This window comes from Asterias rubens, chromosome 7 (assembly GCF_902459465.1).
Source record: "Asterias rubens chromosome 7, eAstRub1.3, whole genome shotgun sequence".
In the NCBI taxonomy this organism is placed as follows: Eukaryota; Metazoa; Echinodermata; class Asteroidea; order Forcipulatida; family Asteriidae; genus Asterias; species Asterias rubens.
The window spans coordinates 4,728,289-4,753,477 of NC_047068.1; the positions used below are offsets into that span (position 1 = coordinate 4,728,289).

Sequence of the window (25,189 nt, forward strand, 5' to 3'; positions counted from 1 at the left end):
CGCCACCACTTTTTCATTCGATATGAAATAATATAGTATTTAATTTACCTCAATGAGATATCCCTTTCTGTAAATATGAGTGAAAAAGTGGTGGCGCCATACGGAAAGTTATCCGTCGTCTAGCTGTGCTTCACGTATGTACTGTAACCCCAGGATTTAGAATCAATCGTCATCGCATTCTCAAACTTATGCTTCTGTAGTACACCTTAGAATAATAGATAGATCATTAAATTTACAAAGATAAACAACTACACATTGGACCTCCAAGGTAGTCTTGTTTCTTTGACTATCTAGCTAGGTCCTTGTCCATGCTTTCAATATTTTGCCTGTGGTAACACTTACCTGGGTTGTATCTGTCAGATCCTGTGTAATATTAACCACCATGTTTATTCCTGCAGTATTTGCCCCATCGGTCATTTACCACCTGGTAAACAAACCAAAAGACGGTTTGTGTTTACATAAGTACACCAAACTATTGGTGGCGCTCTATCATTTCAATGTAACTAGTTTTGTAAATGTGTGGAATTCACAATGAACGAAAATATGGTTTCGGTGATGATCCTTCTCGAGCTCGAACGCCTAAACCATGGCCTCCTCCATGGTTCATTCAACCCCTAAAAAAGCTATTCGGTAAGTATGAATATTCACCTTCAATTCGATTAATTTTCTGTACGACATTTTTTCACAATGTTGACAGTTGACACATCGTCCAGTGTGCGGTGATGATCATGCGGGCGCGAACCATGCCAGTTCAATTCAACTTAATGCACAAAACCATACAGGTTGTCCTTTCTCTATGACAAAACCAACCATTTGTTTTTACCCTAACACATGTGTATTATTAACGACTGTATACTTAGTACTTTCCAGAGTTCAGTGTTAACCAAAATTGGTGAATATAATTAAATTTAAGAAGCCATTCTACTTTCATTCAGTATCATCTGTCATAATCCTGTATAGAGAGAGTGCAGTTAATTATCTCATTTTCATTCTCAGGATCTCAGTAGTCAGATCCCCACATGCAGAGCTCTGCTCTGTTTTTGTCTGTAACTAAATATTTTCTGGGAGTGAAATTTGCTTGCGGCAAATTTGCACATATAAAATGACCGAAGTTGTGGGCTTTCAGATATTTGATTTCAAGACTTCAAAATCTAATTCTGAGGTCTCAAAAGTCATTGGTGGACAATTACTTCTTTCTCGGAAACTACGTCTCAATGCAAAAAAAAGTTTTGTTATATAACCATGTTTTCTCAACAATACATGAAACATGTTGCGTTTTTTTTTCTGTTATGTTTCAAGTGAGTGAGTCATGACAATGGATTTACCTTGCAAGAAAATCGAAAGAAACAGAAACAAATGTTTAAAACCATCTGAGGTGAACCCCACATCCATCAACACAAGACACTTTCAGTTTTGACCGCTACATTTTTAAACAAGCTATTTCCCAGTGTAAAGCCAAGTCCACAATGTGATATCAGTAAGTGTGACCCGACAAGATTGGTTCTTTATACAAGTATTTTATTCACAAGCACAAAAGATTAAAAAAAAGGGTTGATGCGAAAGTCTATAAAAGAACAGAAAAGAAAAAGATTATTTAAGCAAACATAAGATTATACAATAGAAATGTAGAAAATACAAACATTAAATCAAAATAACCAAAGTAAACCTGAAACAATAAATTCTATGGCAAAGAGCAAATGTCTCAAGCTTAAGAAGATAACTTTTACAATAGAGAAACACATTTATTATTATACCCTTTAGCCAAAGATAAAATAGTTCCTCAGCCCACCTTATTAAATATTCACGAAAACTCTAGAGTCCAGTAAAGAACACTAAGTTTTAACACTGCTATACACAATAGACACAGCTGTCCAGAAAGACAAATACATACTAATGAGCTAGCAACATGGCTGTAACATAAACAATATAGATAGTGGTTCTGGATGTAAGCCACCTGTGCAGTGATCATATAGCAATTAACTATACTATGCCCTCACACACACAGCACAGTATTGATACTGGTCAACACAGAGTTGTGTGATGTAGCTAACCCTATGTCAATAAACCAAACACACAGCCATGAACCTTGAAAGTTCCTAAGACATTCCACAGCTGGTGTACTTAATTACTTAATCTCTACATCTCTGCAATAAACAACCCATAGCATACAGCACTAGGAATCTCATGTGGGGTCTATGCTAGAACCTTACACAAGAAACTGTAAATCTCTGAAGTTTCATGGAATAGAAACACAGAAATCTAATGTACAAAAGAAACAATAACTTAATCATAACTGAAAGACCTTAATGGCAAAAAGAGCAAAATAAAGAATAATAACAATTATCGAAAGTGACTCAATCAAAGTTATCCTAGCAAGAACTTTGCAATGAACTAGGTAAATCAATTAACAAGAAAAACCAATAATGAAATGAAATCCATACAACTCATTTAAACTTCTCTGTGACATGCACACTAAAAGTATGGACATGGAAGAGTCTAAAACAACAAATAACTATACACTCCATCTTCAATGAAATGTAAAGTAAATTATAATAAACCAAACTATTTCTTAAGGAAACTTGTAAAAGAACTCTTTCCTTCCTCCATATAGCAAGGTAAATTAATCCAATTCCTCAACTGTTTCAAATATAACCAGAGTAAAGACAATCCAAAAAGGACAAGTTTGGGCAAAACACTGGCTTAATTAGTGGTTCCAAACTAAAACAAAAGTAACAACAAATGCAAAGAACTACAATTGTATAGACAAAGGAAACTTATTCAAACCCACTTAAAATACAAGGAATCTCCTCAGAAACGGCATTAATAATAAACACAAATATGGATTGTAGTCTAGCAGTAATAAGAAACAAAGAAAGATTTGGTACTTACATAACATGGATGGGAATAACTCTGAAACTGGAATAGCTCTGAGACTCTTGGAAAAATGACTTGCACACACGATGATAACTTGCAATGGAATGACTTAGTTGCACAATAGCTACACTATACCTGGGGTAGAGCTGGGGCTGACCACACTGACCATGCCCTGGGAAATAAGACCCTCAGCAGGTGGGCTGCTGCTAAGTCAACAATTAGTTAACTTAAGAGGGGGCAGTCACTTAAAGTGCCTGGTCACATAAGTTTTACAGCACAGCCAGATAATTGTTATTTATTTGTGTTATTTATATCTTATCTTCTTAGTTCGTTAGTTAACATCATCTTCTAGCCACCATGCCTGTTATGAGAATCTTCTTCCCTGACTTTGCCATTAAATCCAAGAGTAGTGTCTGCATAGGATGGGTTGATTATCAAACATACACCATATGCATCCTTGCTGTTATCCATCTTCCGGTTGATCTACAAAACCTTCTGAAGGAGTTACAGGTAATGTACCAATGCTACAACATGTACATGTACAAGGTCCAATATTATGATCAACAAAATATGTGAAGTTTTGTAATGATATTGAGTTGGCACCACCCTTAACATTTAATTCAATAAAGGGAAGATTTTATTTATAGGACTTGTGTTTTCACTTAGGCGCCTTGTCAAAACAACTCCCCAAACGCTCCTCCGCAGACAAGGTGCGGACAGGACAGCAAATACTGATTGCTATGGACGGAAGAAATGCCATGTGCGTTGCAGAGCGGCTGAGCTATTCATACTGGGCACTATTGTTGGTATTTAACAATAAGTCTGATGAATATACAAGTTGTATTTTAAGGTCTTGAATATCAGCGCCATGGATGGTATGCGGATCGGCTGTGCTCTCCCCAGAATAATACTTCTTCAACTCATGAACACCATCGTCTTTGAAGTAAACAAGCTTGTTGACAAGACCAATGCACCATGCCATTGGATGTGCCAGCCGACCCTCATTCATCACTGCAATAACATATCTTTCTGAAAGATTGTACATACTCAGCGCTTTGAGTACCTTGTGTGGTAGATACGTGCGCTATATAAGACTTCGATATTATTACTATTATTACACATGATAATCGCGCGCTACATGTTTAATCGTTATAGTCAACCAACTTGGTGACTTTGAAATTAATTATAAACACTTTACGTCCCATCTTCTCAATGCAATTTTATGCTAATCATGATAGCGGCAAAAGATTTTTCACAACTGTTAAATTGTCCCCTGTCACTGCTATACTCTGATGCCCAATTTCACAACTTGATGGTACAACATTGTAATTCACTAAAACCTATGGGAATAAACCGGAGCTTACACAAAGCCTGTGATTTAATGGCTGAACCACTCAGGCCAGTGCGTTTCTGCATGAAACTTTTTTGTCAGTTGAAGCTGTGAATAAAGAAAACCATTTATAGTGGCAATAAACTACTCTCGATATCAAGCCATGGCTTTCTGTAATGTAGTGTAACGTCTTGCCAAAATGGGTCCTTGTTTGCTCTACAGCAAAATGCAAACAGAAAACAAACTAACTCAAGTTCTGTTCCATATGTACATGGGTCAAGACAAGCTAATATCCCTTATCACTACAATAGCCAGATCCCCAAACCCTAATCTCATCATTAAATGTTCTTCATGTTTCAACTATTCTATATTTCTTGTGAACTCTCAGACAGCAACATGTGTGAGACAGAAGTCATTGGTAATAATTGGTCCATCTACTCATCAGTCAGACCCAGAAGCAATCTTAGTATCACAACTCTGTCAAAATGTTGAAGGATCTGAATCCTGCTTGGAGCTGAGTCGACCCAATGTCTACAGCCTGCCAACATGTACACTTTTAGAAAATGGTCGACCTAAAACGATCCAAGATTACCATCTCATCTTCTACAATCAACTAGAAGTTCTTAAATGCTGTTTAAGTAAGGAAGAGACTACTAAGATGACACAGGGTACTCAACCCTTGACTGAGGTGAAATCATCAGGAGATAACAGCCCATTAAATATGGGAGTTGTACTCACTGTAATACAGAAAGGTAGGGTCTAAGTTTACATTGAACTGTTTGCATCTTTGGTCTTGATCCATAAATATGGGAGTTGTACTCACTGTCATACAGAAAGGTAGGATCTAAGTTTACATTGAACTGTTTGCATCTTTGGTCTTGATCCATTAAATATGGGAGTTGTGCTCACTGTTATACAGAGAGGTAGGGTCTACATGTAAGTTTAAAACTGTTTGCATATTTGATCTTCGTCTCGATAAAATTATCAAGAACCAGGCCTCGTTGGGATTAAACCACTAGTTGAAAACCTCTTCACCACACATTGATTCCCTTAATTAAACACTGTAGCTCAAAAGCCTGTTAATCCAGTCACATATAGGGAGGCAAACAATATATATTAAATACTCTCTTTGGAAAAATAATAATAATTTAAAATAAATATAAGTAATCTGCATACACAAGCACAACTTAAAATAACAAAACCAATTAAAACACCAGAAATTAGACAAGCAAATAAATAAATAAATAGATAGTTAATTAAAAAATATATATATATATATATAAAAAGTATGAATAAATAAATGAATAAATAGTTAGAAAAGTACATGTAAAAAGAAATAATGCAACAAATAATTCAATATATGGATAGATAAACAAACAAAAAATAGGTCAATAAATAAATAGACAAATTGATAAAATAACAACACAAGTAAGCTTGGGTGATATCACGATATCGAATATCGCGATGTTAATTTGGAAACGATTTCGATATCGGATGGATTTGGTTTTAATCGAAATACCGATATATCGCGATATCGATTAAATATCGCGATGTATTTGCTAGCTTAGACATCTTGCACCCCATGGGTTTGAAGTAAAACCAGAAGAATAGGTCATTAGAACACCTCTGTTATGCTATGACTGTCTCTTCTACAACTTTTACTTGGACTTTGAAGACTGATGATGTCAAATTTAATTAATCGCGATTATATCGAATATCGCGATATATTGTCGGCGATATATTGTAAATAAAATAAATCGATATCGCCCAAGCTTAAACACAAGCAACAAAACAGTTAATCAAACAATCTCATTTTCCAACATTATTACTTTACAACAAATGATGATTAAATATGAATAAAGCAATCAAAACAACCAATCAATTAATCAACAAAATAATAAGTAAGCCAGAAATTAGACAAGCAAATAAATAGTTAAATGAATTTAATAAAATAATACTGATATTTTATTTCCTTTTTACATGCACTCATCTATCTATCTATCTATCCACCATTCATTCATTCATCCACTCAATCATATTTTATAAAATTAACTAAATAGATGAACAAATAAACACATCAACAAACAGACAAATAAGTAGGGGTATGTAAAAAAGAAATAAAGTAATAAATAATTCAATGTATGGATGGATATATGCATAAACAGATAAATAGGTAAATCAATCAATGAATAAATAAATAAATAAAATAACAACACAAGCCGGGAAATATTAAACAAACAATCTCCTTTTCAAACATAAATACAACAAGAGGGATTAATAAATATAAATAAATAAATCAATCAAACAATCAATCAATTAATAAAGTAATAAATAAATAAATAAACAAATAAACAACAAATATATAAACAAGATGAAGGAAAACAAATGGGTCTAAAAACAAAACAAAAAATTTATAGGTTTGTTGGGATTGAAGGTCAAGATAATAAGAAGATAAATTGTTACAAAAAACATTCAAAGTATCCAGAATAAGTGAATCTTTTAAACATGAAGGCAAGTTGCTCCATAACCGAGGAAATGAATGAATTGGCGTGTACTTAAGAGCTTGAGTTCTGGCAAAGTGATGGTGAAATGTGGTCAAGTCTAAACTGCGGGTGTTGATTTTAGTGTTACACTTTATGGCATCGCAGTCAATAAGTCCAAACAGAGATTTAATGGTGAAAACAGTGTTGTGCTGCTGTCTCCTGTAGTGTAAGGAAGGCTCATCCAGTTGAGTGATGTTAAACATCCCTCATAAGGCATGTCACCTCGCCGTTACTTCGGTAACCCTCTGTTGTACCCCTTCTAACCTTGCTGATAATGTGGCAGTGTATGGGTACCAGGCTGGTAATCCATACTGTAAGATAGGCAGAACTAGCGATTACATCGGCACCGAATAATAATAATAATAATAATAATAATAAGACTTGTAATGCGCACATATCCACCCTGCTGGGTGTTCAAGGCGCAGTAAACCAAAACAAAACAAAAACAAAACACAACACAAAGAAAAACAGACACAACAAAATTAGTCATTGAAAACCTGTGACATAAGATAAGTTTTGAGAAGAGACTTGAATTTTGTGGTACAAAGACAAGATCGAAGATTAAGCGATAGAGAGTTCCAGATGCGTGGCGCGGCTAGAGAAAAAGACCTGTCACCCCATGAGTGTCGAGACTTGGGTTCAATGAGGAGAAGCATGGAACTTGATTGAAGATTCCTTGATGGAGTGTAAACTTGAAGCATTTCAGAAATATAGTGGGGAGCCTTGCCATTTAGAGCTTTGTGGACAATGAGCATCAGCTTGAAGATGATTCGTTGAGAGATAGGGAGCCAGTGTAATTGTTTCAGAATGGGGGTGATAGAACAGGATTTTCTAGACAGTGTCACAATGCGGGCAGCAGTATTTTGGAGCCGTTGAAGTCGGGAAATCTGGTTGTTAGGAAGACTGTAGAAAAGAGCATTGCCGTTGTCAAGACGAGAAGTAACAAATGCGTGAATGACCTTTTCAGTGGCACTTTTGTCCAAGTACTTGCGAATCTTACCTATATTCCTGATGTGATATGATGATAAACGAACAATGTTGTTGATGTGTGGCTGAAGTGTCATCGATGAATCAAAAATAACCCCTAAGTTCCGAGCTTTCAGCGAGGGAGCTATCCGATCATCACCGATGGAGATGTATGGCACTGAAACCTTAGTTAACTGTTGACGTGACCCAAATAAAAGGAACTCTGTCTTATCATCATTTAACTTCAGGAAGATTTGTTGTGTCCATTGTCGAATCTCTTTGATGCATTTCTCAAGTCTTGCAATAGATGCATTGGCATTTTCTTGAGAAGATTTAAACGTGATGTATAGCTGAGTGTCGTCTGCGTACACATGGTAATTCAGATTAAATTTGAGGATGATGTCACGAATTGGTAAAGTGTACAGCGTAAACCACTGAGTACCGACCAAAACAACAGGGTCGGATATCGCAGTGCCAATACATACATGCTGAGTTCTGTTGTGGAGATACGATTTGCACCATGCTAGGGCTGTGTCCTCTATGCCAAGGTGATTCTGGAGCCGAGAGAGAAGGATGTTATGATCAACAGTGTCAAAAGCAGCACTCAAGTCTAGCAGGACTAGCGCTGTAAGGTTACTATTGTCCATAGAAGAGAGAATATCGTTGCTCACACGGACTAGTGCAGCCTCGGTCCCATGGTAAGGCTTGTATGCTGACTGGAACACGTCGGACAGGTTGAAAGTATGAGTGTGATCAGAAATACGTGATGACACTACTCGTTCGATGACTTTTCCAAGATATTTTAAGTTTGCAACCGGTCTGTAGTTTTTGAATATCTCCTTGTCCAGGTTTGGTTTCTTGATGAGCGGCCTGATGTAGGAAACTTTGAGGCTATCGGGGAAACAACCGGAACTGAGAGATTCGTTTACAAGCTTAGTGATGTAGGGTACAAATATATCAATGTTTTGCTTTATCATGGATGTTGATACTGGATCCAGCTCACAGGATTTTGAAGGAGATTTCATAATAACCCTTTGAATCTCACCAACAGTGGCAGGCTCAAACACAGATAGTCTACACTCTGGTTGAAGATGTGGCAATGTCTGCGGCACGTTGTAAGATGTGAAGATGCCCCCCCCCCCCCCCAATGAATCTGCCAAATGAAACCAAAAGTTTGGTTTGCTTTCGATACAATAGTATTGACATGATCGTTCCAGTTCAACTTGTTGTTAACAGTTATCCCAAGGTATTTATATGATGACACAACACCAAGGGCACTACCTTGGAGTGTGTAATGAGGAAGATGCTCGTCGTTGGGAGTTTTGCAGCGAGACATACACTGTATATGCATCACTTTTGATTTCTCTTTGTTGATCCTCATACCATTTGCTATGCTCCATTGACTGAGCATAGAAAGGTCATACTGTAGGGATTGTTCATCAGCTGGAGTTTTGATTGGCCGGTAAATGAGGGTGTCATCAGCAAAAAAAAGAGAGGTTTCAGAAATTCAGATATGTTTTTTGAGATGTCACTTATGAAAAGGTTGAAGAGAAGAGGACCGAGGACACTTCCCTGAGGAACTCCAGATGCGACTAATGCCCAAGAAGAGACGCTTCCACGGTTGGTAACTCGCTGTTGTCGATCTGTGAGAAAGGACTTCAGCCAGTTCCACGTGGGGCCACTAATGTTAAAGTTACGAGCCAGCTTATTAAGAAGAGTGTGGTGAGGGATGAGGTCAAAAGCCTTGCTGAAGTGTAGGAAGATGATGTCAAGTCGAGGTTGTCATGGTCCAGAGTAAATGGTCCAGAGTAAATATCCGGTTTTGTAAATGAGCGTTAGGATTACAGTAGCAATAAAGTAATGTTTCTTTATTTAAGTATTTAATACTATACGTGTAGAATGTTATAGATTTCCTTAGTGGGGCGAGCACACATACTTTAAGTTTGGGGTGAGCAGTCACGCGTGTGTTAAACTCGTTAATCGGTTGGAACTTTTCTTGGTACGCCACACAAACACCTGTTTTGCAGACATGAACAGAATATTGGAATTCGCAGAGTTTGGAGAATGCTGAGAATTCAGGATTCACTACATATGGAAGGATTGCGGCCATCCTCGTCCCTCACATTTTTTTTTCTTCAGTTTCGGGGCGGAGGTCTGCAGAGTAGCAGAGTTGAGTGGGCAGAGAATTCCCTCTGAGTATGCCCACGTTGGAGCGGCATTTTTAATTGCCGAACTGTGATGTTCGACATAGTTTCGCCGTTCCTGCACGGATCAATACGTGAAGCCTCCAGTAAAGTTCGTCGCTGCCGAAACCATGCAGTAGGCTGCGGTGGCTCTTCAATGACGGGGACTTTGCACGTCGACGAGGCGGAGCTGTGACTTCCCGAGAGCGTCGAACTTTACGACACACAGACTCGTGACTTGGGTACTGTGTGAGTTTTCTTTTCCTCCGAGCTGCGGTCGTCGGACTTTGTTGTACCGGTTGCGTGAAGCAACGACGGTACGAAAGCAGAGAGCACCGAGGGGGCCGACCATTTTTCCACACCGGGTTTCATCACATCGCGTACCTTGGAAGGACAACAATCTACGGGGACATTTTCATCAGAATAGGCGAACACTGGTCTTCAGCTCTCTCCGAGAGAGTCGAGGTATATCAGAGGCTGTTGGGTCTTCAACCCTATTTTGCCTGGGCTGCTCGCCCCCCGTTTACATTTTATATTCAATTCATGTCACAACTGGTTAACTGCCTTTTTGTATTGCCTTATTTTTGTTTACGTAATGGTTTATATTAAACTTAATTGAACATACTTGCTGTTTCATATTATGCTGGTCTGTTTGACTACCTTTGTTACCCTTATTTTTTTAGGGCGGGGTTATTTTTCGAAGTCTCTGGCCTTTAGGAATGTGGATCATAACAAGGTGGATGTGGCTTGTCGAGAATACTTGCCCAGTCATGAGTTGCATTGATGAGTTGGGTAACACATGATTTCTTAGCTGTGAAACCATGCTGCTTCTTATATTAACCATACATAAAGAGTTCACATGGTTATTAATGTTTTCCGCAAATTTTTTGCTCTTTCCAATACCTTGCAAACTACTGATGTGAATGCAACAGGTCGATATAGTTAGTAATGCAGTTGCGACTGCCGGCCTTGAATACTGGGGTGATTTGTGAGAGTTTCCACGGAGCCTTTAACAAGTGATGAATTCATCGCTCGCAGTAATGGTGGTACAAGTGGGGTCTTTGCAGCTCAAAGAATTGATGATGAGATTGTGTCTGGACCAGGTGCCAATTGTGAGATGACAATGAAGATAGGGCCTTAGTCAACCATTCAAAGGTAACTGTAGGGTCTCTGTGCATGTTGCAGCTGGACAATGGACAGAGGTGAAAAAGTCATTGAAGGCTTGGGCGATAATTCCAATATGAAGATTTTGTCAAGTTCTTCACTTTGTTCCTTACTTGTTTGTAGTTCAGCCAGGCAGATGGAGAGTTTACTCTTTTTGCTAATTGTAAACAGGGTGTGTTTTAATGAGATGAGTTTTTTCAGTTCTGCTGTTATCCAAGGGGATGATTTGTGCTGACGTTTCGATCGTGGGATGCAATCTCGTACGGCTGCATCTAGGATGTCATTAAATCCTTCCCACGAGGCGTTGGGGTCATCATCTAAGAAAGCAGACCATGGTGCAAGATGTAAAAGTTGCTGAAGATGTTCATACATGTAGTCAGCTTTCTTGTACTGAGGAAAGAGCGAACAACATTTGGCTGTGGTAAAGCTCGAGCTGCACGAAAAGTGAAACATACTGCGTGATGATCGCTACTGACTGGGTTAGCAAAGGACTTGATAACAGTGAATTTCTCTAGACGATTGGTAAAGATAAGGTCGAGTGTTGTTCCAAACAGGGAGGACTTTTTCGAAGGGCGAAGTACATCCTGAACCAACTGTCAGAGACCCATGGAGTCTGTTACTTCTTGAAGACTTACTAAGGAAGTGGATTCGGATTGCCAGTTAATATTAAAAAAGTAAGCGACTTGAGTTTAAGGTCAGGTCGTTGGTCAGATCAGGTGGTGCTTGAATTTTGGGAGATGAGTCAACAAAAACATCCTGGAATGAAGTGTGAATGAACTGCATGATAAGAAAGCTAAGGTAGCCTGAGAAGTGCAGACAGGACAAAACCAGTCAGTAGTACTAGATATCAACTGTACTGAGCTATTGTCAATTCTGGAATGCATTTCTGATGCCAGTACACATTACAATCTTCACAGAGTAGTGATCTTTGGTTACATTTTACTGGTCTACTGCACTTGCCACATGGATCCTTGATTGGTCCTGGGATTAGTTCTATATCTCCAGATACAGCCAGTGGAAGGTTGAATGTATAGCAGTAGAGTTGGCATAGTACCTGTAAGTAACAGGAGCTCTACCAAACTTGCTGTGCTTTGGGAGTCTGATGAGTCTGGCATTGTTGTTTATTAAGTAGGATTTGAAAAAGGTTTGCGGTAACACCATGTAATGACTATCTCTAATGACTTGGGGTGGTTCTGAAAAGAACCGTTGGTTTCAACTCGACGTTTCGATCAGTATGCTCTGATCGTCTTCTGGAGAGAGAAAAAAGAAGACGATCAGAGCATACTGATCGAAACATCGAGTTGAAACCAACGGTTCTTTTCAGAACCACCCCAATTCATTAGAGGTAGTCATTACATGGTGTTACCGCAAACCTTTCTATATTGTTGTTTATTGTTAGCCATGTTGGATGCAGCTTGTTGTACAGTGATGCTAGGTGATAATAAAGGTTGGCAGGTTCATGACAAAGAGGTCGATCAGGCGTGTTCTGCATGTAGCAGCTGGCTTGTAAGTTACACAGAAGATGATGAGAATTTTCAGAGTAACAACCACTCCAAATGACACTTTCCACAGCTGGAAATGTCACATTTGAATGACCAGACAGATCAGTAAATGATACTATGTCATGTGACGTATTCTGGAGACTTTTGTGAGGCCTGTAGACCGGAACATTTGTAACAAGGGTCAGAGCCCAAAACAAAGCTTGCAGACTGAACACCATCTTAATGCACACCTACATGTTCTACATATAGCAACACAGTAATATGCAGAGTTACTTCTCAAGCTTCAAAATAGAATTACAAATTACTGTTAGTTCCAAATTTACGAGGACCTCATTGGAACTCATTATTAAATTAACCCCATAATGAAAAAGCACCTATTATAATTCACAGCTTGCAACAGCAGTAAGGAATAAAGCTGTTAATCATGGCACAAAGAGCAAGACTGTCTTACATTACAAACTCAACATGAATCTGAAGTGAATAATCTTGTTGCTATTTAAAATTGACCTCAAATCACATTGCCCCTTTTGCTACAACTCCTAACAGATGGTTTGTATTATTGTTCTCAAGGTGTGAGGCAGTTATGTGCTTTAAAGGACAGGACAGACTTGGAAATTTCCATAGATGAGAAGTTGAAGAGGTCTGATACCCTGTCTGCTTTCAGATGGTTTTCTTCAGTTCTTTGGAAGGGTTTCCTGACCATTCTTCAAGTTTCATTGCTGCCCTTCAGAAGTATAATATGTAAAAGGTAAACAAATATATATTTTATTTGCCGATGCTGCTAGCCATCCGGCTAGCTTGGTGGACTTGCGGTTAAGCATCTGCTCTAGTAATACAAGGTTGTGGGTTCGAATCACCACCACATGATTTGTCTGTGGATTTTTTTTCAAAGAACAAAAGTACACAGTGCTTCCAACACATCAATGTTATAAGGGTAATTACGAATTGTATTCGTTGTCCCTGGTTCAAAACTAAACATGACATAAATGCATTTTTTCACAAATGCATAGCTGTTTCGTAAATAACATTTCAAAATTTCTCAATTAAGTTTGAAATTTGTTTGTATTCAAAGAGGTAATCCAGCCTATTTAAACGAAATAATTCAGATTATACCATGTTTTAGTTACCATTTTATGACTTAAAGGTGCAAAAATGAAAAAAATCATTAAAAATCGTGTGATGACGTTATCATAAGGTTATTTCACAATATACATAAAACAAGTACTTGACAATATCTTACAACCTACCACGTTTCAACATGATTCCATCATTACTTCGGGAGTTATACAAGTTCAAAAAGTGCACCTTTAATGCCACGTCACATGACCCCCAATGACGTCATTGATCTGAAACTTCCCACAAATGATACCTGCCTGACAATCAACATAGTGTGTAAATTTTGAAGGGTTTTCAACCTGCCACTAACAATCCCACAAACAGAAACCTACAGTCTCTTGTGGCTAATTTGATATAGATATTAAAAATTTTAAACTTTAAGATGACGTAACGTGACAGGTGATGACGTCATAGTGACGTCCTTGTTGTGTGATGATCATTTCACCATTGTCTTTCATCACTGAAAGTTTCATTGCTATTGCTCTACAGGAACTATGCAAAAGGTCGCCAAGAACAAATCATACTTTTATTTCAATGTTTTTTTTGTACTGAAACAGACAAATAAAAAAACAATAAACAAACTTTAACGAAAACAAGTGCTGTTTCGCTACGCTGCGCTATGAAACTACTAAGAAAACCTTATTAAAGGGTCTGTATCCATACATGTTACCTTATAAAAGGGTATGTCTACGCTTGGTAATGACTCTGAAAATGAATGGCAATAAAAACTTGCAAGTTAAATTTCACTTCAAATTACTATAGTTATGAAAAAAGGTACCACTTTTTATCCCTCAAAATTTTAATACAAGAAGCGTTACCTTATGCTTCTTTGATTGTTTACGCAGGAAGAATAATCCCTAAAGGAAAAGGCATTATACTTCTTGCGTGGACATATTCAATGTTTTGGCCATATCTGACTCATGAATTTTACCCAGTTTAAATTTATTGTTTACAACTATTATAGGATTCACAAACAATTGAACGGTTCCAAAAACCAAAGGTGTATAACGCCTTATAACCAAGAAAATTTCAGACTTTAAACTTACCATGTTTTAGGATCTTTGTGTGCAGATGACACTGCACTTTGTTTAAGATGATGACCTCTTCAATGGGAGACTTTTAGACGATCCTTTTTCACAGTATTGTGCATGCTCACACCTACATGCACAGTACTGAGCCTGCGTGTGCAAGCTCAGAGCTGCAAAAAAAGGCCGTCATGTCTGCTGCCGCCAGCATCTCAATAGTCTCCTATTATATCATAACATTAACTGTTCATAACTAACAAACTCATATCTAATTAAAGAATGCTGTAATTATCTTCAACAGCGCTTGCTTGTGTCAAGTTTTATTTGAAGTTGAAGTAACCTTTTTCCTTTAAAACTGCTGCAAGTTCAAATCTTAGAACATAGTTATAAATCTCAATATCTGGGTAAGATATAAGCTATTACGTCATCATCTTTCTAACCACAGTTTTATCAAATTAGTTCTTGTTATAAAAATGTAAGTCTTTACAACCACAAAGAACTTCCTGTATTAATTTTTCATACAAAGAAAGATTTACTGCGTTTTTTTTAACATTTCACCAAGTCTTCTAATTTGCTAGTCTTGTTTTTTTTTTCATGTGTCTTTTCAAATAATATAGATGGTCAGAGAAGAAAATTTGCCAGTTGCTTCTGAAAATCACTCAAACAGGATGTCAGATACGGGATAAATGTATTGATATACAGTGTTTAGTTAGTACACACAGTCATGAGGCAAGTGATGACCAACAAGACTCGACCATGAAATCTTACATGCAAAACAAACTGAGGTAAGTAATTTAGATTCCCTAAACATTTCATGCACTGACTGTTTAGTAAGTTGTAATTTCTTTAATGCCTTAGGTAATAGTTTAGTTCAGTAATTTCAGGTTTTACATTTTACATTTGCACTCAGTGTAAATTTAATATGCAAATTGCATATTTTGTATTGAAGCCTGAGGTATTATGGGCTAAAGCTAGGAATCAAAATCTGACATGAACAAAGTTTTATGGTGAAAGTATGGCTTACTCCCTGATCCACCACCATGCAAAGCACCATGGAAACCTACTTGTAAGGCTCCTTTGCTAAGCACAGTTCTAACTATTTGGTCTTGGGGCATAAGGTAGGGAAGAATACACTGGGAAGTAAACCTGATTGTGATCAGCTCTGAATCAAGCACAGTTGTTCACACTAAGGGAAAACAAGAGTGGCAACGAGTTATTAAACACCCAATTAAAGCGGCAGGGTCATGGTCATACAAAAATGTTGGTAATGACTAGAGCAAGCTACTCGAAATGTGGGGACTAATTAGAACTCACTCTGTGGTAGTGAAGCTAATAATGAGAGGTCCCCTCAATCCACTAAAGCTAAAGTAGTAGTCCCTGCCGATTTTCTACTGTTCGCCCAGTTGTAGGGAAAAAGCAGTACAGTTCATTTCAGAACTGAAAATTCTCCCGAATTCAAAAAATCTACCTTGCCGTAACCCCACTTCGATGGTAGACTATAAAGCAAGACAAGATCTCAAAAGAACAATCTACCTGACAACTGATACACACGATGTTATAAGGATTGATTTATAACAATGTTTTGATAACTCTCCATTTCTAATGATAAGGATTAAATCTCCATATCTAATGATAAGGATTGGTTTATAACAATGTTTTAAAAACTCTCCATTTCTAATGATGAGGATTGGTTTATAACCATGTTTTGATAACTCTCCATTTCTAATGATAAGGGTTGGTTTATAACAATGTTTTGATAACTCTCCATTTCTAATGATGAGGATTGGTTTATAACCATGTTTTGATAACTCTCCATTTCTAATGATAAGGATTGGTTTATAACAATGTTTTGATAACTCCATTTCTAATGATAAGGATTGATTTATAACCATGTTTTGATAAATCTCCATATCTAATGATAAGGATTGGTTTATAACAATGTTTTGATAACTCTCAATTTCTAATGATAAGGATTGATTTATAACCATGTTTTGATAAATCTCCATATCTAATGAAAAGGATTGGTTTATAACAATGTTTTGATAACTCTCCATTTCTAATGATAAGGGTTGGTTTTTAACAATGTTTTGATAACTCTCCATTTCTAATGATAATGATTGACTTATAACCATGTTTTGATAACTCTCCATTTCTAATGATAAGGATCGGTTTATAACAATGTTTTGATAACTCTCCATTTCAAATTCAGAAGTGGTAATTTGTTGTCATTCCTAGTGATTGACACTCTTCTGGGAATGATTCTGATGTGGTGGATTCTTCACAATAACAGACCTGTTCTCTGGACTGAATGGATCATATCATCAGCCAATGTAAGTTCATGTTCAAAGTTTTATTGTGAAACATATCTCTATTATGTGTGTATAATACCGAGATTGCCCGGGAGCTAGAGGCAGTTCTTATCCTTTGTTTTGGCAGCGGGTACCGCACTGATATAATAGATGTTAAATTTGCATCAGTGAGCAATCTTTATCCCCTTATCTTGGTAGTCTAGTTGGTAAGACACTGCTCTAGAATTGCAAGGGTCGTGAGTTCGAATCCCACCCGAGTAATATGCCTGTGATATTTTTTCACTGGGCTCGGGAAAGTACCGAGTATACAGTGCTTACACATATCGGTGTATGGGTAAAAACCAAAATTAATGTTCTTTATCCCCGATGCAAATTAAATTAACATCTATTAAATTTGGAATTGGCTATTAACTTACATTGATGTTAATACTATTTGTACCAAAAAAAAGTCTGGGGTTTTTGTTCCCTTGTTAATGAATAGAATACTGCTGAGTCACTGCAGAAGCTACTTCAGTGGTTAATGGGAGCTCCTGCTGGTCTTAAGCTCAACAGCGCCCTTGCACAATTTCTTGGCCAGTTTTTTCTGTATCATGTATATCTATGGATAGGTGAGTCATCTTATTATAGGAAGTTCTATGGTTTTAAAAGCAGTGGACACTATTGGTAATTAAACAATTGTTTGCATAAACACTTACTTGACAACAAGCAATGGAGAGCTGTTGATAGTATAAAACATTGTGAGAAACGGCTCCCTCTGAAGTAAGAAAGTTTTTCGAGAAAGAAGAAATTTTCAACAAATTTGATTTCGAGACCTCAGAATTAGTTTTTCAGGTCCCGAAATCAAGCATCTGAAAGCACACAACTTTGTGTGACAAGGGTGTTTTTTTCTTCCATTATTATCTTGCAACTTCTACAACCAATTGAGTTCAAAATTTCACAGGTTTGTTATTTGGTGCATATGGTGAGATACACCAAGTGAGAAGAGTAGTCTTTGACAATTACCAATAGTGTCCAGTGTCTTTAGAGATTATCATTCTTGCATTAGGGATGAAGACAAATCAAACATTTTCGATCTCTGGCTGTGCTCCTTAGTCATAATGGGTTGATGTGGCTGGCAGCCAAAAGTGCCCTTGCATGCCTGCTTCTCAAACATGTTGTAGCCGCGTCCTTTGCAATTCAGCTCTTAGCTGCGAGTAAGGATAATTAGCCTCCAAAATTATTATTACTAGCGGGACCCGCGCCCGCGCTTTTTCAATTTCACAAAGCACTAAGATTGATCTTAACTTTGTATCAATCTTAAAGGAACACGTTGCCTAGGATCGGTCGAGTTGGTCTTTGAAAAGCGTTTGTAACCGTTTTTTATAAAATGCATATGGGTAGAAAGATATTGTAAAAGTAGAATACAGTGATCCACACAAACATGCCTCGAAATTGCACGGTTTTCCTTTTACCTCGTCGACTAACACGGTCGGCCATTTATGGGGGTCAAGTTTTTGACTCCCATAAATGGCCGACTGTGTTAGTTCGCACAGTAAAAGGAAAACCACGCAATTTCGAGGCAAACTTGTGTGGATCATTGTACATGTATTCTACTTTTAAAACATCTTTCCATATGCATTGTATAAAAAACCGGTTACAAACCCTTTTTATAGACCAACTCGTCCGATCCAAGGCAACGTGTTCCTTTAATTGCTAAGCAAAGAGTGACGTCACAATACCAATTACCCTGTCCTTGGTACCCTGTACTCTGTTTCGTTTATTTTTTCCCGTGCAGTTTATTATCATTAGAAATGGAGAGTTATCAAAACATTGTTATAAATCAATCCTCATCATTAGAAATGGAGAGTTATCAAACATTGTTATAAACCAATCCTCATCATTAGAAATGGAGAGTTATCAAAACCAATAAAGAGATTATAAGAATAGCTTACCCTACACCAGTGTATAATAAAGCGAACTCAATGACTACTGTGGTCACAAAGTTCATTGGTCACATGGTTGACTTTCAATGGATTTGAATCACATCAAGGAAACCCAAACTTCTCAAGTTGTAAAACTTTGTTTTTGGCTTCCCAAAAATACATCGGTACATATCCACTAATCCAGGGCTTGTATAACTGGTTTTTTTTTTAGTTTGCCTGATTATTATAACCAACTTACCACGCTTTTGTTTGATTTTGATTGTGATTTTGATACTGTGGAAATAAACTGATACTGAACTGATTAATTCAACTATACAATAAGCACTGGGACCACATATATCTGCATCCCTTCAGCACTACTCAACCACCACGAGTAGTCCAGCGCTCTCCTGAAGATGAGCAGAGTATACTGCTCAAAAGGTGGACACCAACCCGGTTCTTCCCAGAGCCAACACTCACACAAAAGAGATTTTCACGTGGTCGTACCCGCAAGTTTACTATTTATATTTATAACACACCTCTTGCTTGTTCTGTATTCTGGTTGGCTGAAACAGGGTCATGTGGGATGAACTAGTATAGTCTAGTGATCGCGCGCGCGTGTTGGCAGGAACTAGTTCCTGAGCGGGCACTCGTCTTTGAAGATAGTGACCGGTTACAGCGCCCTCTCTTGACTTGAACCGCGAACAGCAAGTACAAAACTTCCTTTCTTTTCCAGATTTCTGTTCTTATTTCACATTTAAGACCAAGCTGTGTCATAAAACACATATTGACTGGCATAATTCGGAAACTACATGTAGTGTACGTCTATTCCCCCTCGGGCCTGTGAGTGAGCAGAAGAGGGGCCTATTTCCCTCGGCCTACGGCATCGGGAAATAGGTAGCTCTTCTGGACACTCAAAGTCCCTCGGGGCAATAGACGTACACTAGTTATCTCATTGCCAGTCAATATGTGTATAATAGTTTCCTCCTATGGAAACTTCGTGCAATATGGCGAGACGAAGTTTCCTCCTATATATATGCATTGTTTTTCAGGTCAAATATAAATTGATCTAAAAGCAATTTAACATCATATTAAATGTTATTTATGTTTGCTTATATTTCAGGTTATTTGTCTATCATGGAGCCTATACTGAGCAGTGTGATTTGGTGTATGTCTCTCACTGGGTGTCTAGGTGTATCAGTCAGCCTAGCTGTAGCATCAGATATGGCCTCCATGCTCACATTCCACATATACTGTTTCTATGTCTATGCAGCAAGGTTCGATAACATACTTCATCATTTACTTTCAAGTTTTGAATACAACAGTTAATGACCATTGTTATGCAATTATTGCATGATGTGATGGGATCCATGGAGTTTTGTACACCCAATGAGACAATTGTCACCTGCCCCCCCCCCCCCCAGAGCGAGTACAAGAACAAAGGTTCACATCACACAAAGCGTGTAATAATAGTTTGTTATTCCATGGTAGATTCCTCTTCTTTGGAGGCAATAATATGTTGTCATCTTTCAACATTATTACTACACAGTTACTAATGTTTCTCTGTTAACAGGGCACATAGAAAAGTTCATAATCTATTACCAGTGGTAAAACAATATTAATTAATCACTCATATAAACAACAGGGTAATTGAAATGGTCTATGTGTGCATTATGTAGTGGTATATTACAATAGGTTTGTATTGTAGCGTTGACCGTGGGTTGCGTTGTACACAGTTTAATGACACAATTGAAGGAACAATTAACTGCCTTTTCTGTCCGTTTCTTTGGAGGTTTATTCACACAACAAATCATAAAATTACACGAAGCAGAAACCTAAGCCAGAGAGCGCCCTCTCCAGCGAGCAGACATGATCTTGTCTGGGCCACAAGCGTTGCTCCGAAGGGGAGTCGTGCTGACGCCCCCTACCGGTCGATCGGCACCGCCGCTACAGTATGATGTCGTGTTCAGAATCAATCATTGTTATCTTCTAAGCAGACAACTCAGACAAGTCAGAGAATAATTGACTTGAGTAAAAGTATCCAGGTCGCATGTATCCAGGTTTCATAATGAGTTCCAAGTAGCAACAAATACGTGCCATTTGTGTGATCATGGAAGACTCTAAGAGACAGTAGTCATTTACACACACAAATTTTAATTGACTATGGTTTATATATGTCTATGTTGATCTTTAGGTTATATAGATTCCAGTTGACAGGTTTATTAGCGTTGTCTAGACTCTTCCGTGGAAAGAAATGGAATGTACTACGCAAGCGTGTTGATACATGTAACTATGATGTGGACCAGCTCTTCATTGGCACACTGCTCTTCACTATACTGCTGTTTTTGTTTCCTACAACGACCCTGTTTTATGCTGTCTTCACAGGGGTGAGGGAAAATTTCTTTAATTGCTCTCATGTTTTGATGGTCCCTTTTTGTGAATTAATTGAAAAAGAAAAGCAACACAATTTATATTATAGTAATATTGTTTTTAGTTGTACATGTACATGAAGAGTTAATTTATTTTTAACTAATTACTATTTCTGACTTGTATCTCATAGTTTAGTGCAGACTTTCCATGCAGTCAAAAATTATGAGTTATACGTCAGAAATATGAACTAATTTGCTAATTAATTATCATGAGAAATAAATGAGACTACCAAGTCATGATTATGACACAATTTCCTTTGTACAATTAATGCACTTTCTAGAGCCTCATTGCAGTCTACTGCAGGAAATATTCATTGCTTGCAAGTGTACAAATAAAGGGTTTATTATGTGATAAATTGTCACATTACTTTAAACATGTGAACAGCTAGCAACTATTTTTCCAGCTATTACTGATATCAATGGAACCCAAAACACCTTGAGTTTGTTACATAACAAATTTAATTCGTTAAAGGCAGTGGACACTATTGGTAAATAATAAAAAATAATTATCAGCATAAAACCTTACTTGGTAACGAGTAATGGGGAGAGGTTGATAGTTTAAAACATTGTGAGAAATGGCTACCTCTGAAGTGACGTAGTTTACTAGAAAGAAGTAATTTTCCACGAATTTGATTTTGAGACCTCAAGTTTAGAACTTGAGGTCTCGAAATCAAGCATCTGAAAGCACACAACTTCGTGTGACAAGGGTGTTTGTTCTTTCATTATTATCTTGCAACTACGATGATCAATTGAGCTCAAATTTTCACAGGTTTGTTATTTTGTGCATATGTTGAGATACACCAAGTGAGAAGACTTGTCCTTGACAATTACCAATAGTGTCCATTGTCTTTAAATTTGCAAACTGAGGTTAAATTAATTTTGTTTGTGGGTTATATTGGAAAGTGGAGATTCAACACTAAATTTCCATTTTATTCCTTCCAAAAATAATATCAATGAAGACAAGTTGAGACTCATTTTAAGGACTAGACCTTTGAACGCCAAGTAAGAAAAAATAGACCAATTGTTGAACCTGTCATTATTTTCAACTTATTTTTACCTTTCTTTTGTGATTTATAATAGCTTCGTCTGGCTGTTATTGTATTGAAAGGAGTTCTAATCAAGACTGTTGAAGTACTAAGGAGATTTCCAGCATACTCTTTCTGTATGAGTCTCACAGGTATAGAGGCATTGTACAGTGGGGTGAAGTTTGACCATATTAAACGTCAAGGAGATGAGACACCACAGGCATTTGTCATGAAGGTTAGATATGTTTGTTGAACATTTTGGGCTTTTAAAGGTTTCAGGCCCTGTTGTACATTATATCTTCGATGCTATTGTGAAGTTCAGTTACATAATCTAGTTGAAGAAGGAAACCCTAGGTTTTAACCGTTGTTCAGAAAAGTGTGGAGATTCATATATTTTATTTTGTAAATCCCTTTGTATAAATGATTGTCATTTTCCTAATCATTGTCTACTGGCATCATCTCAATATTTTCAGTCAGTATTCATGTTTATTTCTGATCCCCTTTAGGTACTCTCAATGCGCTAGTTGTCATTTCATATTGCATTAACCTTATCTTAAAAGGTTGTACTGTGGTTCTATTTATTGTTCTGATGATATTTTGAGCCATACATGGAAATTCTATCACATATTTTTTTGTAAATTAACAGAAGTAGTTAAGATTTAGGCTTGTTTGTTGTGTTGTATGTGCGAGGGTCGATAATGTTTTTAGTATTAGTCGTGTTTCTCCAAGCCATTAGAAAGAGGGATAACTTCACACAGTCAGCAAGATGTATTCTAATTATAAATGTTTGTTTTAACTGTTTCTAGGTCCAGTACATTGGCCTTTTTGGTACACTTCAACTTGCCTACCAAGACACCATCTTACATGAGTCAAGTCAAAGATCTTCAGAAACAGGAACAGCAAATCCATTTCTTGCCTTAGGGTCTGATATCATATCAGGCCACCTTATCTACCCCATGGAGCTCAACAATTTACAGACAATGTGACGAACGTTTTGCATGAGGCATACTAAAGTATGTTCAATTTGACATTCTGAACCTCTGCTTCATGATGTTCAATCAAACCTGTTTGCACCATTAAAAGCTTGTTGTGTTTATTTTGTTATGTTTTAACGCTACATGAAGTAAGGACCTAAATAGTCTGGGTGTGTGTGGCCTTACACATGCAAACGTCCAGGGTACTTTTAATGATAGAACATTTTTTATTTTGGTACCCACAGAGATTTTCTTTTAAAAAGAGAATAATAGAACAACAATGGAAGTACCCCACACTCTTTAACACTTCAAATGAGGTACATTATAATACAGGGACTTGGTACACTATGTGGACTTACACACAACACAGAGCAGGGTGTGCGTGTTTGGGAGGTGTTTGTTTTTGTTTGTTTACTTTTTTTCATTTTTTTTTTTTTGGGGGGGGGGCACCAGGGTTTTTGTTTTGTTTTTAGAGTGGGGGGATTTTTCACCTGTCTATGCCCCATTAGATAAAATATGGCAATGGAAAAGCAGTATAGAATTCTACCTGACCCATATTTTAAAATGTTCAAACACCTCTTGGACTAATACAAACTTGCTTCATATTGTTGAAAATAAATTGTTGCTGGTGGAATTTGTAACCATACAAAGTTCAAATGGTTATGTAAATATCTAACTATGAATCTTAGAAGTTACTGTTGTAATTTGTTGCAGCAATTGAAAGAACTTTTCAGCAATGCCGATATCTTTTTGATAAAGGTAGTATACATAATTTACAGATCTGACAAAGTAGTTGTGGACAGTGTTCAAATATTGCACAGAAAATCAACTGTTCCTGTATGTCACATCTAGTAACTGCTTTCAGACTACAATTAAATACATGTAATGATGTTTTTTATCCTTACGAATCCTGTGTATTTCCTTTTTAGTTTTATAAGTTTCCCTAAAGTTATAACGTTTGTATGATTGCAAGTAGATTTCAGGTTGTCTTCAATCCTTTTGTGAATGTAAAGAGTGCAGTAGTTTACAACTTATGCGAATTATGAGAACGAGGGAGCGAAAAATTTCGCTCATAAACCATTTGATTTTTCTTAAACATTTGTAACTTTTACCCCAACATATTCAAGTAGTAGGGCTAACCCTGGCGGCCTTACACTTTCGTACAGAGGAAGAGTCCTATGTAGGGTTAGTAGTAGGGCTATCTAAAAATACGGTATTGTGGTCGGTAGTTCCATGATCAAGAACGAATCGGGTTAAAACCACAGCGGGCATAAACCCTGGAAAGGGTATGGATTAGATGTTTGTGAATAAATGGATACTGTATGCGTCTGAACGTTACTGGCGACAGGAGGCGAGAGTGGCGGTGGTGGACTTTGCTAAGTAGATGTTGTGAAGCGAATTGTAGCCGACTAAGTGGTAAACAGACATCCCACCCACCGGCGGGGGTATAGCGAGGAGGCTGTGTACATGGTGCGTGCGTACGACGTGCGCAGGCCCTACGACTTTCACGCGGCGCGTTAGAACATTGTAACGCAATAAATAAAGAGTATTGTTCACATCGCTAATAGCAACACAGTGTGGCAACCTAGCTAGCTCTCTGAAAATGTAAAAATCACTGGTGTTATTTTTTCTGTTTATCTGACTGGTAAACTGCACATCTCTGATCGACTTACAGGTTTTATCACGTCCCAGGTTGTAATATTTTCCCTTTAGTCGGATTTTCTCTTTTAAATCAGTCGAATGTTTGCAGCTACGGAAACTTGCCTTCCAAGTTACAGGCTGTGAGTGAATCGAGTTTTTGTTTCTGCTCTTTTGTGTATCAACACGCGCACTTCAAGAGGCATCATA

General features: G+C 37.4%; 1 protein-coding gene across 1 annotated transcript; it reads left to right on the top strand.

The window, feature by feature from the left end:
* The first annotated feature begins 512 nt into the window (after positions 1–512).
* On the top strand, positions 513–24,421 carry LOC117292661 (phosphatidylinositol N-acetylglucosaminyltransferase subunit Q-like). Its single transcript, XM_033774795.1, has 11 exons — positions 513–630; positions 3,202–3,384; positions 4,593–4,956; positions 13,133–13,310; positions 15,321–15,488; positions 16,913–17,033; positions 17,494–17,620; positions 20,037–20,190; positions 21,108–21,300; positions 22,423–22,602; positions 23,174–24,421. Exons 2-11 carry the CDS (start codon positions 3,232–3,234, stop codon positions 23,351–23,353), a joined length of 1,818 nt encoding a protein of 605 aa, XP_033630686.1. The 5' UTR covers positions 513–630; positions 3,202–3,231; the 3' UTR covers positions 23,354–24,421.
* The last annotated feature ends 768 nt before the right edge of the window (positions 24,422–25,189 follow it).